At 37.3% G+C, this 12,072-nt stretch overlaps 1 protein-coding gene across 1 annotated transcript in view; it reads right to left on the bottom strand.

The window, feature by feature from the left end:
• LMO7 (LIM domain 7) overlaps positions 1–12,072 on the bottom strand; it is a 152,099-nt gene that overhangs the window by 27,993 nt on the left and 112,034 nt on the right. Inside the window, exons 11-18 of the mRNA XM_018565316.1 lie at positions 11,314–12,003; positions 10,873–10,902; positions 8,716–8,833; positions 7,547–7,689; positions 5,802–6,414; positions 4,707–4,928; positions 3,124–3,238; positions 2,613–2,774 (exon numbers count right to left, since the gene is read on the bottom strand). Of these exons, the coding sequence (XP_018420818.1) occupies positions 2,613–2,774; positions 3,124–3,238; positions 4,707–4,928; positions 5,802–6,414; positions 7,547–7,689; positions 8,716–8,833; positions 10,873–10,902; positions 11,314–12,003 (2,093 nt within the window). The remainder of the gene's footprint in view (positions 1–2,612; positions 2,775–3,123; positions 3,239–4,706; positions 4,929–5,801; positions 6,415–7,546; positions 7,690–8,715; positions 8,834–10,872; positions 10,903–11,313; positions 12,004–12,072) is intronic.

Below are 12,072 nucleotides of genomic sequence, written 5' to 3'. Positions count from 1 at the left end.
GTGTTCGAATTCATTTTATAGTAAAGATCCAAAATAAGTAACTCTAAAGAACAGGCAGTACCCGAGTTACAAACATCTGACATACGACTCCAGATTACAAACGGGGGCCCTTACTGTACAGCAGGAATAGTTGTAATGCCACCGCACTGGTACAGACGAGGGGTGCCCCCCTTTTTGGGTCTAGTTCATAGTAATGTATGTACATTACAGGAAGTTGGCTCTTGTTAGACATGCAGAAAAGCAGTGCCCACCTCTTCTTCTGGGTCACTGGGAGGTTTTAACTGCTGTCTGTATACTCATTAGAAAGATTTAATCTCACTTCCTGTCCTTGAGACAACAGGAAGTGAGAAATCTACCCCAGGAAGGGAAATCCCCTCCTGTAAGAGTTATCAAGGGAAAAAGGTCTCCACTGAAGCTTTATCACCAATCCTTGTTTCCATGACAACCCAAAATTGGCAAAATCCAAATGTCACGGACAGAAAGCGAGGTGAAATCTTCTGAGCAGGGGCACACCCAGCAAAACAAACTTAACAGGGGGTTAACCCTTCCCTACACTTTACTGTTCCAACTTGCATACAAATTCAACTTAAGAACAAACCTACAGTGCCTATCTTGTTCGTAGCCCGGGGACTGCCTGTGTATATTTTGTCCTGGGTACAAATTGTAAAAGAACGTCTGCAGTTGGAGTACCTTTGATACAAATAATATAACCAAAATGTGCATATATAGGTAACAATGTCATTCAACAAAAACTGAACAAGGTTTATTAGCTACAAAATTTCTTGTGAAGCTTACAAAACACCATGGTATTAAGCCCTCGTTCACACCTGAACGTGTTGTAGAGCGTTCTACGCTCGGCGAACGCTCTACAAAACGCTCAAAAATATAAATCCCATTGTATTCAATGGTCTCGTTCCCACCTTGGCGTATTTCCGCCCGTCCCTAACGCGCTACAAAACGGCCCACGCCTGAAAAGGTACAGGTTCTACTTTGGGCCGTTTTGTTGCGCTTTTCCATTGGGATACAGCCAAGTAGCCTTCGGAAACGCACGTTTGTCACGCAACTTTTTTACCGCGTATCGCGGTAAAAAAACGCGCGACAGACACGCATATGCAATACGCATAGGTGTGAACGAGACCTAAGAACACACAGCAGTTTCCTGTGATCATTCTTGTGAAAGCCAATGTCTGTTTGCTGTGAATCCCCAATAACGTATTTGTATTATATTAAAAAAAGCCCAGTTGATAAGAGGCAAATAGCCAAATTCTTTGGGCCAGTGATTAGGTCACTCATATCATAAAATGAATACACACTTAAATGTTACTTCTTTTTTTACCAAACCCCTTTTTTAGAGTTGCACTTCATACACCCCAGTGTATTGTTAACTTATAGTGAAGAAATTACATAGTTGACATAATACAAATGATGAGCCATTCGAGCCCTTCAACATGTTGTATATGTTTCTGTAACTGTCACATAATGGAAAAATATTAAGAAGTACAACATTTAAATTCTATCTTTGTCAGTTATTTTAACCGCTTACAAAATCGGTCTGGTCAACAAGCTCATATCTGTTTTATTTCATCACTTGCTAAAAGGGAACAGATAAGAATTCCTTAAATTTAGTGGGGTTTACTGGGGATCACAACAACCCTGACACCAAAGGCTGCAAGATACTGCTTTACCTACTAGAATGTATGAATATAAACGGATTTGTGCCATCAAATCAACCTCCACATTCTGCACAAACTAGATAAAAATACATACAAAACTCCACTTTTATCTTTTATGCATCCAACTAATTTGTTTGCAAAGCTATACAACCTCCCTATACTCATGTACAGACAGGACGGATGGTTAAAGCATAAAAGGTTAAAGAAGAACTCCTGTCTAATGAGAGAGCAGAATACTGTTTAAAAAGCAAAAATCTATAAGAAACACAACCAAGTCATGTTTTAAATACTTTTGTAGAAGAGCAGCTTACATGCAGTCCACTAACCAGCCACTTCACAAACTGTGTGATGTAGCTTACTAAAAGCATAGAAGAGTCCAAATGCATCATGGAAATCATGTTTTTTACCTTGTTCAAATCCAGTCAGCAGTAACAAAGGAGCTTAAATGTAAACGTTATTTACAATATTATTTATCTACCTGGATGTACGAAGCATGGAGAAACTATGAGGGCATATAGTCACTGTTAAAGGACCTATGTGTTGTAAGCATTTTAAATAAACAGTATTCTGCTTTAATGCTATTAAAAAGAGCATTGTTATGTCTACTACTAACAAGCTTGATTAAGATGTTAAATAATGATCACAGTAAAAAACTAAATGTGGTAAGGTTATAGAGGTTATTAACCAACCTGTAAAGCACAATGCCAACAATTCATTTAATAAACGCACAGAAAATAATGCAATTGTTAATGTTGCCATAAAGCACATCCTGCCAGTTCATTGTTGATATTTTTATTAAAGTTTCAACTTTGAAAATTCAGTTTATAATCTTGTTAAAAAAATTAAAAAAAAAGATCTTGGGAAACTGGCAAAATGGAGACGTTAGTTGTGCCTTAAAACGCGTTCAACAGCAATACTGACATTGCAAGTGAAACTCACCATTCTTGCCATATCGTCTGACATCTATTGCAAGGTTTCCAGTTTCCAGAGCACTGTCCATGGCCTCCCTCCACTGATTATAGTCCATTGAAGAAACCTTGATGCCGTTGACAGATAGAATTTCATCATCTACTTGCAGTTGAGAAAACTCGGCTGGGCTGCCTGAAAAACATAAATGTGCCCCCTTAACTTCAAGCACAATTTATATAGCAAGTTTTAACACGAAATTTAAATAAATCATATTTTTTCTCCTGTATGCATGAGTAAAACCTTACTTAGAACATGTAAACTAAAGTAACCCTTAGAAACCAGTTATCTTGCATTGATCATCATTATTGCTTACTGCACCTCCTTATTAAAGAGACTTAAACAGTACCAAAGAAAAAAACATGTGTATACGGGTTGAAAAAAAGCAAGAGGGTTTGGTATTTCTCTTTAGTTGTAGTTTAATGCGGCTTTGCAGCTACAATAAACAGAAAGGACAATATAAAACTGAAAGCAGATACTCTACCTGCATCAACAGAGGTTACAAAAATGCCAGCACTATTCCAGTTGGTTTTAAACCCAAAGTCGTTGCTGCTTCCAGGCTTCTGGTTGATGCTGATTCTCATGTCGCTGTACTGCTCCTGGAAAAAAAAAAATAAATTTGCACATGCAGTACTTAAATTCAGTGTCTGACCGTGGCAGAAAGGAAAGCCTATCCCGAAGAGAAGTGAGGCTGTACACAGTATACTCTGTAATTATCCCGTCACATGCATGAGAGATGCTCAGGACATGCTTTGTTCTGTCACATTACTCTTCCCTTGGCTGGTTGGCTGCATACTCAGTTTTGATGGTAAACATGAGTAAAGTTCAAAACCAATTCCTCATGAAATCAGCATTTGTTTCCTCTAACAGGGTAGATTTCTATATACAGAGAAAGTAAAACTGGAGTTAGTTGCATCTAACAACCATCACTTAGGATTTGGGTTTAATGCTCCCACAAATTGAAAGATAAAACTTAATTTGATTCCAGCTTTATTTCTACTCCTGTTTCATTGCTCCATTTACACACACTAGTGCCACTCAACAAAAGTAGTCACTGCAAGAACAAAAAATACACCTGATTTTTTTTTTAGCCAAGGCTCCTCCAGAGGTTATGGGTTGCCTGAACAGTGGCAGATTGATCTGTCTGATGGCTATAGAGCCAGCATCTTGGAACTCGACTTCTCTCTTATCTTTACGGTAGGTGGCCGCTGACCACCAGTCTAAGGGGGAACGTGGCCGCTGACCACCATTCTGAGGGAGCACGTGGTCTCTGACTGTCTGTAGTTCTTTCTGGCCATTTTTATTATCCATTTAATGATGGTTGCTGAAAAAAATGTGGCCGTATAGAGAACATTAAAAGATGAATATTGAAAAATGGATTTGTTGAATATCAGTTACTACATATGAGACATTTTTATTTTATTATAGTTACAACTTAATGATACAACTAATCTACCATAAGCTGTAAATAGAATACATTTTAGGGTTCCCTGAGGCCAAATTACTACAAGGATTCCTCCAAGATAAAAAAGGTTGAGCCAGTCTAATATACAGTAACCCGTAGCAACCAATAGTAACAAATTTGTCTCGTAGAGCCATATCTTGTACCAAAAACATAGATTTAGAGCTCTTATAGAAGGACAAAATCAAGATTTTCACTTTTGCACAATGAAACTGCAGATTTGTAGGCTACCTTTGTTGATAGATGGAAGAAAAATGTTGGTTATCATAATGTGAATTAAACCCTGGCTCTGTTTTACAATGTGCATTATGACTAACCAAAAAGCATTCTACCACACCTATTGAGCCATGTCCACTTTACTTTACATCAGGCACAGCACACAGGTTGCATTACCTCCTCCCATTCAATTTTCCATAGAGGCCCTCTTAGAGTTGGAGGTCAAAAGATGTAATTTGTGTGTCCTGTACTAGCCCAACCACTATATGTGCAAATGGTACAATTCTACAACTAGATCTTTCAATAGTATAGGCAGGGAAACACTGGTGTACCGATTCCAAGTACTATATTTGAAATGATTAATATATGATGGAAAGTTTTGTAATTACCAAAGAGCTAGAAGAATTGATGCTAACAGTCTGATACACACTGGTCTTCTCTGGCTTTAAATCAAATGTTTTGGAGGAAATACTTTGTCGCACATCTTTCTTCTCATCTTCTCCCCTATGAGCTTCATCATCTTCACTATGGAACTCACTGCTCGGTTTATCTACTTCTGTCTTGTAATTGGAGGTGAAGGCTGAACCATTATACTTTCGTGCATCATCCAACTAAAATACAAATACACTTCTGTTAGCTGCATGACATGATTTACTTATTTGTTTAACATTTTGTCCATCACCTCCATGACAAGTTATAGCAAAGTTCAAAGAGCGTGCAGATAAATAAGTAGATAAACAGAAATGTATATGGCTTTCTGAGAGGAGAAGAAAAAAAACACACATTTTAAAAAGATTTACAAAATTTTGTTGACATATAAAATTCCAGCCAGGTGGAGGGAGGACAGACCGGCAGCCCAGCAGGGGAAGGGGGCGGGTGGGATAGAGAAGCCAAGGATGCACTGAATTTTTGCCCAAAGTTTTGGTGCATACCTAATGTACACCATAATGCTTCTTGCACCAAAAAACAACCATCTTTTTGGCCATTTAAAAACTCACCTGGTTATACGATATAATAAAATAGAAGCAATACCTTGATTTAACCTTCTAAATTGATACTATAGGCTAATTTTACTGTTTTCATTTAAGGATAAAAGATCATTATTTTAATGTGTGACTAGGGCTGCAGTTTACTTATTTTCATAATCGATTAGTTGGCTGATTTCTTTCGATCAGATGAAATGTAAAACAAATGACTATCAAATATTTAAATAAAATACACAAATGCAGCATTACAGTTTACTGCAAAATAAATTTTGCACATTTTTTGAAATCGCACCACACTAGAACGCAGGGCACTGCAGTACTGTGTGTTGCAGTTCGGGCGATCACACTGCGGACAGGAGGTGCATTTAGGATGCCATTAAAATGAAAGGCACCGCAATGCACCTACTACAGCAAAATTCGTCAGACCGAAACTGAAAATGACTTCTCTTTAAAAGGCATACTAAAACAAATTACAAATATTAAAAAAAAAACACTTACTGTGTAAGATTTAATCAGTGGAGTGATTCCTTTAGATTGGGATCCAAAGGGCCTTGGTGTGACCACAGATGACAGCCGTTTAGTGTCAGTTTTCTGGAAACCCCTTGGCAGAGAAGAATTCATTCCGCTGGGCTTGCTTTCTGTGTTCAGGGAACTGGATGAGAAGGGCTGGCTTTGCACCCTAGTAGTTTCACTGGAGAATGAGTTTTCTGGTTTTACATAACTCTTTGTTGAATATGTAGTGCTACTCTTGTAAGGGGTGTACACATCAACAGACATGGTTTTGCCTAGGGGCTTGATCTCCTTTAGAGAGCTTTGTACAGTGACATTGACATCATGATGAACCTTGGTTTGCGGTGCAGCTTCAACGAGAGAACTGGGTTCATCAGCAAACTGCATTAAATCATCTTCATTCGGTTTATGAGAATTTTGGGTGGCATATAAAGAAATCTCTGAATTCTTTGTGTATGGGATGTCAATGGTGTAACTCTTTTCTAGTGCTGATCTGGATGCTCCAACCGATTCCCCAAAGACATCATCACTTGATGAGTATAGTCTCCTGACCTCTGATTTTTGTTTCTCATTGCTGTAATTGTCATTCCCTCTATTCTCTCTAAAAATAAAGAAAAATTATCATTTCTAACAAGTATTGCTTTAAACATATGTCAGGGAGTGAATAGCAGGCACAGAGAAAATGCGATGCATTGTTAAATGCACTGTTGTGCTAAACAAATGGTAAATGTCACAACATCTATGCACTGCTTCTGCTTAAAATGCAAAATGTGGCCTTTCCAGCAGTCATTCCAAATATTACAAGAGTCTGCATTTCTTTTTTTCTAATTTTAAAATGTTTTTTGTTCCTGTGGCCTTTGACAACCTACTTTGTATAGCGCAGCTTTGGACAATGCACAGATGTTTATCTGTTTGGGATATGTGCACTGTGCTGATTAATATTTATCAGCTCACTTACTTGACCAATACTGAGCAGACATAGCTGTGAGGGTAATCAAGCATTTCATAATTTAGCAATTCTTTCTATAATAATTCTTCCACAAAAACAAAAGATGCCTAAAATTAAAGGGCCAGTTCACAATAGTGTGCTGTTGCAAATTGTACTGCATGTTACCAAAAACACATGGCAAAGTCCACTGCAGAGTGGTGCATTTAGTGCACCAACACAATGCTAGACAGCGCAAATTATACCGCACTACAGCGCACAGTTGTTAACGATCTGTGTGTTTTGCTTTTAAAAAATGTAGTATTCGCTACAAAATGTGTTGTGGCTCATTTTAAATGAATAGGCTTAATGCGGTCCACGTAACCAAGCAATATTGCACTTCCAAAGCAGGTGTTTTAAGGAAACGAAACAGCGTGAAATGGCCCAATAGCAGATTTATTTTTTCTTCAATAGAGTGGGGAAGCGTTAACATCTCTGTTAGATTTTTTTGTACTGTCATTTTAGAGATTTTCCTTCACTTCCAATCCCACTCCTTTAACTTCCTGCCCAGGTATCCGTGAACCAGGAAGGCAAAGACAGAAAAAAAAAATGTTTTTTATTCTTACTTTACTTAAATTATGTTTTTCATTCTGTGTTCCCATCGCTTCAGCTCTGGCAAAGTTAAGGAAAAAAATCCCCGACACAGATGGCAATAAAAACTGTATAGTGGCTCTAACCATGCCCTAGTCAAAGCAAAAATTTGGGGCTGAATATGGGCTTTACCAATGCCCTACACAGGCAAACCTACCTCTCTTCACGCATTTCTTTAAAAGTCTTATAAGTCCTTTCAGGGGGTTCATTTGTAACCTTTTCAATTTCTTCTCTTTCATCTTTCTTCTTTTGAAGATCTGATGTGAAGCTTTTCCTGCGATTTTTCCATTTTGCCAGGTCCTTAGAGAGTTTAGAAAAATGTTATAAAAAATTACAATTTTATGAAATACTTGCACAAAATGGATGAGCGTTTTGTTCGGACATATTGAAGGGTCATGTTTTTTCAAAAGCATTTTATATTCAAGTGTTTTGGCCTGCATGAAGTTTACATTATATGTCAACAGGCATGTCTGGCATGTGGAAAGGAGAACGTGGAATATACGTTTAACCTGCTACCTTAAAATTCCTTCTGATTTTGTCATTCTAAGGTAATCTGCTGTGGTGTTTCCCACTTCCTAAATTTGTGTGATACAAATCCATGTTCATGAATAAGCTATGCTTAAAGCGGACCTCGCATGAAAAGAGCTCACTTGGCCTCATTGCTGCCTCCTGTAATGCTGAAGGTGCTATATCCCAAGACAATGTGCATAAGCACAGTGCAGGAGTCCATTCATGTGGGATTTTTTAATACTCAGTTTTCCTGAGAAGCAGCACTAAGAACCAGTGATGTCGCCAATGCCTACAGGAATGGGTCAGAAGGCAGAGCTTGAGGTAATTAATTGGTTTCCCAATGGTTTTATTTTTCTTTGATTTAATCTTTTCTTTGGGGAGTGGATGGCCCTCAGATAAGCATTCCCTTGCACTTAAGTAAAAAGACAAACTACAAAACTGGCAGTTTAATATTGTAAAGTATATCTAGAGTCAAAACTTATTTTCTTTTGTTTGTGTGTGCTCTATGTCCAAATAGGAAGATTTTATTCACTTCCATCACAGCAAAGTAAGGAAGTGCCCTGAACAATTGTCTCCATTGAAATGAATCTAATACGGCCCCAGTGACCACTCAAAATTTTACATTTTCCCTCACTTTTAATTTTAATTTCAGTGACAAAGGTCACCAGGACAAAAGGAGGGGAAGAATTTTACAAACAGTAATAAAAACGTGGCAGAGGTTGTAAACCTTCCTTCAGTCAAAAAAAATGTTTGGCCTCAGATGCACTTTAATGCCCTGATAAAGTACTGCAACAGCAAAAGGCACAAAGCACTTACAGTTTGCCACTGCTGATCCTGCTCTTGTAACGAGCTCTTTATTTTTTGCATTTCTTCAAAGCGAATTTTTCGCATGTTTTGAAGTTCCTCTGCATTGCAGTTTTCAAAGGATTTATTCCTGTTGGGGTATACACAAATTAGAAAAATAAGATTCATAGTATAAAACAAAAATGAGATCTGTATATCACTGATGACATTACAAATGAACTTCCAATTAAAACATACACAAAACTTGTTAATATCTTGCATCAGGAAATTAATGAAAAGCAGCCAAGCACTCTTAAGATGGCTTTAAACTTGACTCAAACCTAATGTAAGTAATGCCTTATTAAAAGAGTGAACGCATGTGCAACTATTGCAGAGAATATCATAAACTTGTTTAGGAGAAAGATGGCTGTAACATATGTCCAAGCATTCAACTGTGAGATTCAAATAGAACTAGAGCTAAAACATGTTTCTTAAAGTTTACAATTTGGATAGAGCAAGGATGGGAAACTCTGAAATTTTCAGTAAAGTCCCCTTTGGGTAGATGTCACACCATTACCTGTCCCAGTAAATCAACACAAGGTAAGGAATTTTCCTGGGGGGAGGGGGGTGGCACACAACAAAACAAACAATAAGGAGGCAATAAAAACAGAACATAGGTTTCTAACCTTATTTATGATTAAAATAGTTTAGAAATTAAGGGGAAAAAAACACAAAAAACAGGGGGCGCCTTTCCTGGTGCAGACAAATTTATTTAGTTTTAGTTTAGAAATTAACTTTCAGTTTATAAACTGGTGATATTCATTCCAGTCCTGTGATTGTTGTTGGGACTGAGCTCATGGCTGGCTCATTATGCAACTAGAGGATACTGGGCAGCTAGGACTATTTGGAGAATGTCAATTGGTCACATGCACAATGATAACCAAAAAGGAATGTGAAACATTTAAAGATTGCATTCATTAAACCTTTTATGCTTGTCTAAAGTGCAGTCTAAGTCGATCAGCCTGAATCGTAGATAAAAACTCAAGGGTTCTTAGGACAATTACCAGACTAGGGAAACAATTACCTCCGTTTACCAGCTTCAACAATAAAGTTTGTTTTCGGATCTCTGGACACAATTGTGTCAAATTTGGAGCTTGGTCGGGGGTGACTACATTAGGTTTAACAGAAATAAACATACATATTGCATTGAACAAAAAAAGGCTGCTTGCAAATTATAGCATTAGACCGCACAATCATTTGTTCTATAAAGTGATTATTGCTTTTCTGCTTGTAATATGTTAACTCTCAGTGTGTGTGTATATATATATTCTGTTTTCCAGAAAGCATGTTGTACAGAACAGCATTTTATGGGGAAGAGCAGAAGTTTCAAAAGGATGTAACCTGAAGACCCTGGCTGTTTCACAAACTGCTCCACACCGTAATCTATCAATTGCTGCCAGAACAAATACCAATTAATGATGTGTCCTTGTTTCAGCTAGGCCAAATCAATATTAAGTATTGCACTTGTTTGAAAGTTTGATGGATCTTCATTCAGTGTCTTCTCTTGCAGCATATCAATTGGTGCTACAGTTTTAGAGTAGAAAAATGTCAAAATCTAAAAGATTCCTCTCCTAATCCATATTTCAGAAAAAAAAAGTTTGTTGGCAAAATTGGTTAAACGTGTCTAATAGTTACACATTCTGATCTGTAAACCATACACACATTTGTTTGCTGTTAAAGAAGCCAAGCCAATACAAAACTAGTTTTAAAAAAACACAAAACATTTGGATATTCCATTCAGTGCTTTCTGTAATGCTGAAAATTTGCCAACTCTTTAAAAATTTTCAGACATGTAAAAGGCAAACTGGTGAAGCAATCTGAACATCGAGTACTCTTTTTTTCAATTTCCTATTTATTTTAGTCATCACTGCAACATTTAATAACGGATGCCAAAACAAACAGCTACACAAAGTTTGCCAGGAAATTTCCTGAGGGGGCAAGATATTTCCATTAATATCTTCAAGCAGAGCATGTAAAAAGCAGCATGCATATCTGTACTGCATCCCTGCTAAGTCATAACTGGCTGTCACAAGTTAGTGAGCAATTTAAAATTGAACACTATTATTGCACAAAACTGCGCAAAAAAAAAAAAAGCCAGTACACCCGTTTCACCTGAATGTTAAAACTTACCCATTGTCAATGGAAAGTTTTTCCCGCAGTCTGAGAAACCAGAGAGAAAATGATACATACATTTGCTTTATTACCAAAAAATACATTCACTTTTATAAACTTAAAACCAAAGCCAAATCACACAACATATTGTTAACATGTAGACAGAAACCAATTATTTTGCTTAGTTTACACATTAACAGAGAGATGTTTAAGTAGCATTACCGTACTATGTATTTTTATGTTCAAGTGTCATATCACCATTCTGGTGATAATTCTAATATTTAAAAAAAATGGCAGTATTTACACATGCAAACACACACCAGTAACATATACACTATTAGTTGAAAACCAGATGGATAGGCAAACTCTTGGCACCAACTCCGCTGAATACCAAATTAAGACATACCACACAAATGCACAGAATGAGCTTGCTTCCATGCACATAACACAAGGTCTGACCTTTCCACCAATAGACGCTTCTTGTGTCTTATTTTGCTAGCTTCTCTAATTGACTCCCACTTTTCTAGGTCTTCCTCGCTGCAAGGGCTAGAGGTAAAATGTTTTGGTCTTGTTGCCAGGGATGACTGATGCAACTGAAATTTTCGTGTCAACATGTCATCTTTCCCGAGTTTTTCAGAAGGATTAAGTACTCTTCCCCACTTCTCTTCCTTTTCAGGTCCGGTGGGTTTCTTTACCAAACAGAGAAACTTTGACTGTGTTTCTTCAGGAAGGGACAAAGGATCTGGAAATGGGACTGCATTGTACATTTCTGGTGCACCTGAAAGATGAACTTCTTTTGGTTCAAACTGAGCTCTACGAGCAATCATATCATCCTTTACCAAATCGGGAAGCTTTTCAGTTTCTTTATTCTTCTGTAGTACTATGTCTTTTTCGATTTCCAATACTTGAACCAAAGGGGTTCCAAGATTGATTACATGATTGAGATGAAATGTTCCAGTTTTCCGTGCAAACAAATCATCATTTTCCAAATCAGGTACGGTAACTATGCCATGTTCTGACTGATTATTTGTTGATAATGGAAGAGAATGTATCAGTCTGGGACCAGATGTTGGGTCAATTTTAGCTTTATTTTCAGAAGACATCAAACCAAAGGTTATTTTCTGAAGAGCCTGAAGTATTAAAAATTGACTAATATCCAAAAAGTAAAAAAAAAAAAAAAAAAAAGCTATATGAGATACATATCAATTATTTTATTTC

The sequence above is a fragment of the Nanorana parkeri genome, unplaced genomic scaffold, assembly GCF_000935625.1.
Source record: "Nanorana parkeri isolate BGI_ZX_2015 unplaced genomic scaffold, ASM93562v1 scaffold833, whole genome shotgun sequence".
NCBI lineage: Eukaryota > Metazoa > Chordata > Amphibia > Anura > Dicroglossidae > Nanorana > Nanorana parkeri.
The sequence above is the reverse complement of the archived record's forward strand: the minus strand, read 5'-3'. Positions and strand labels throughout refer to the sequence as shown.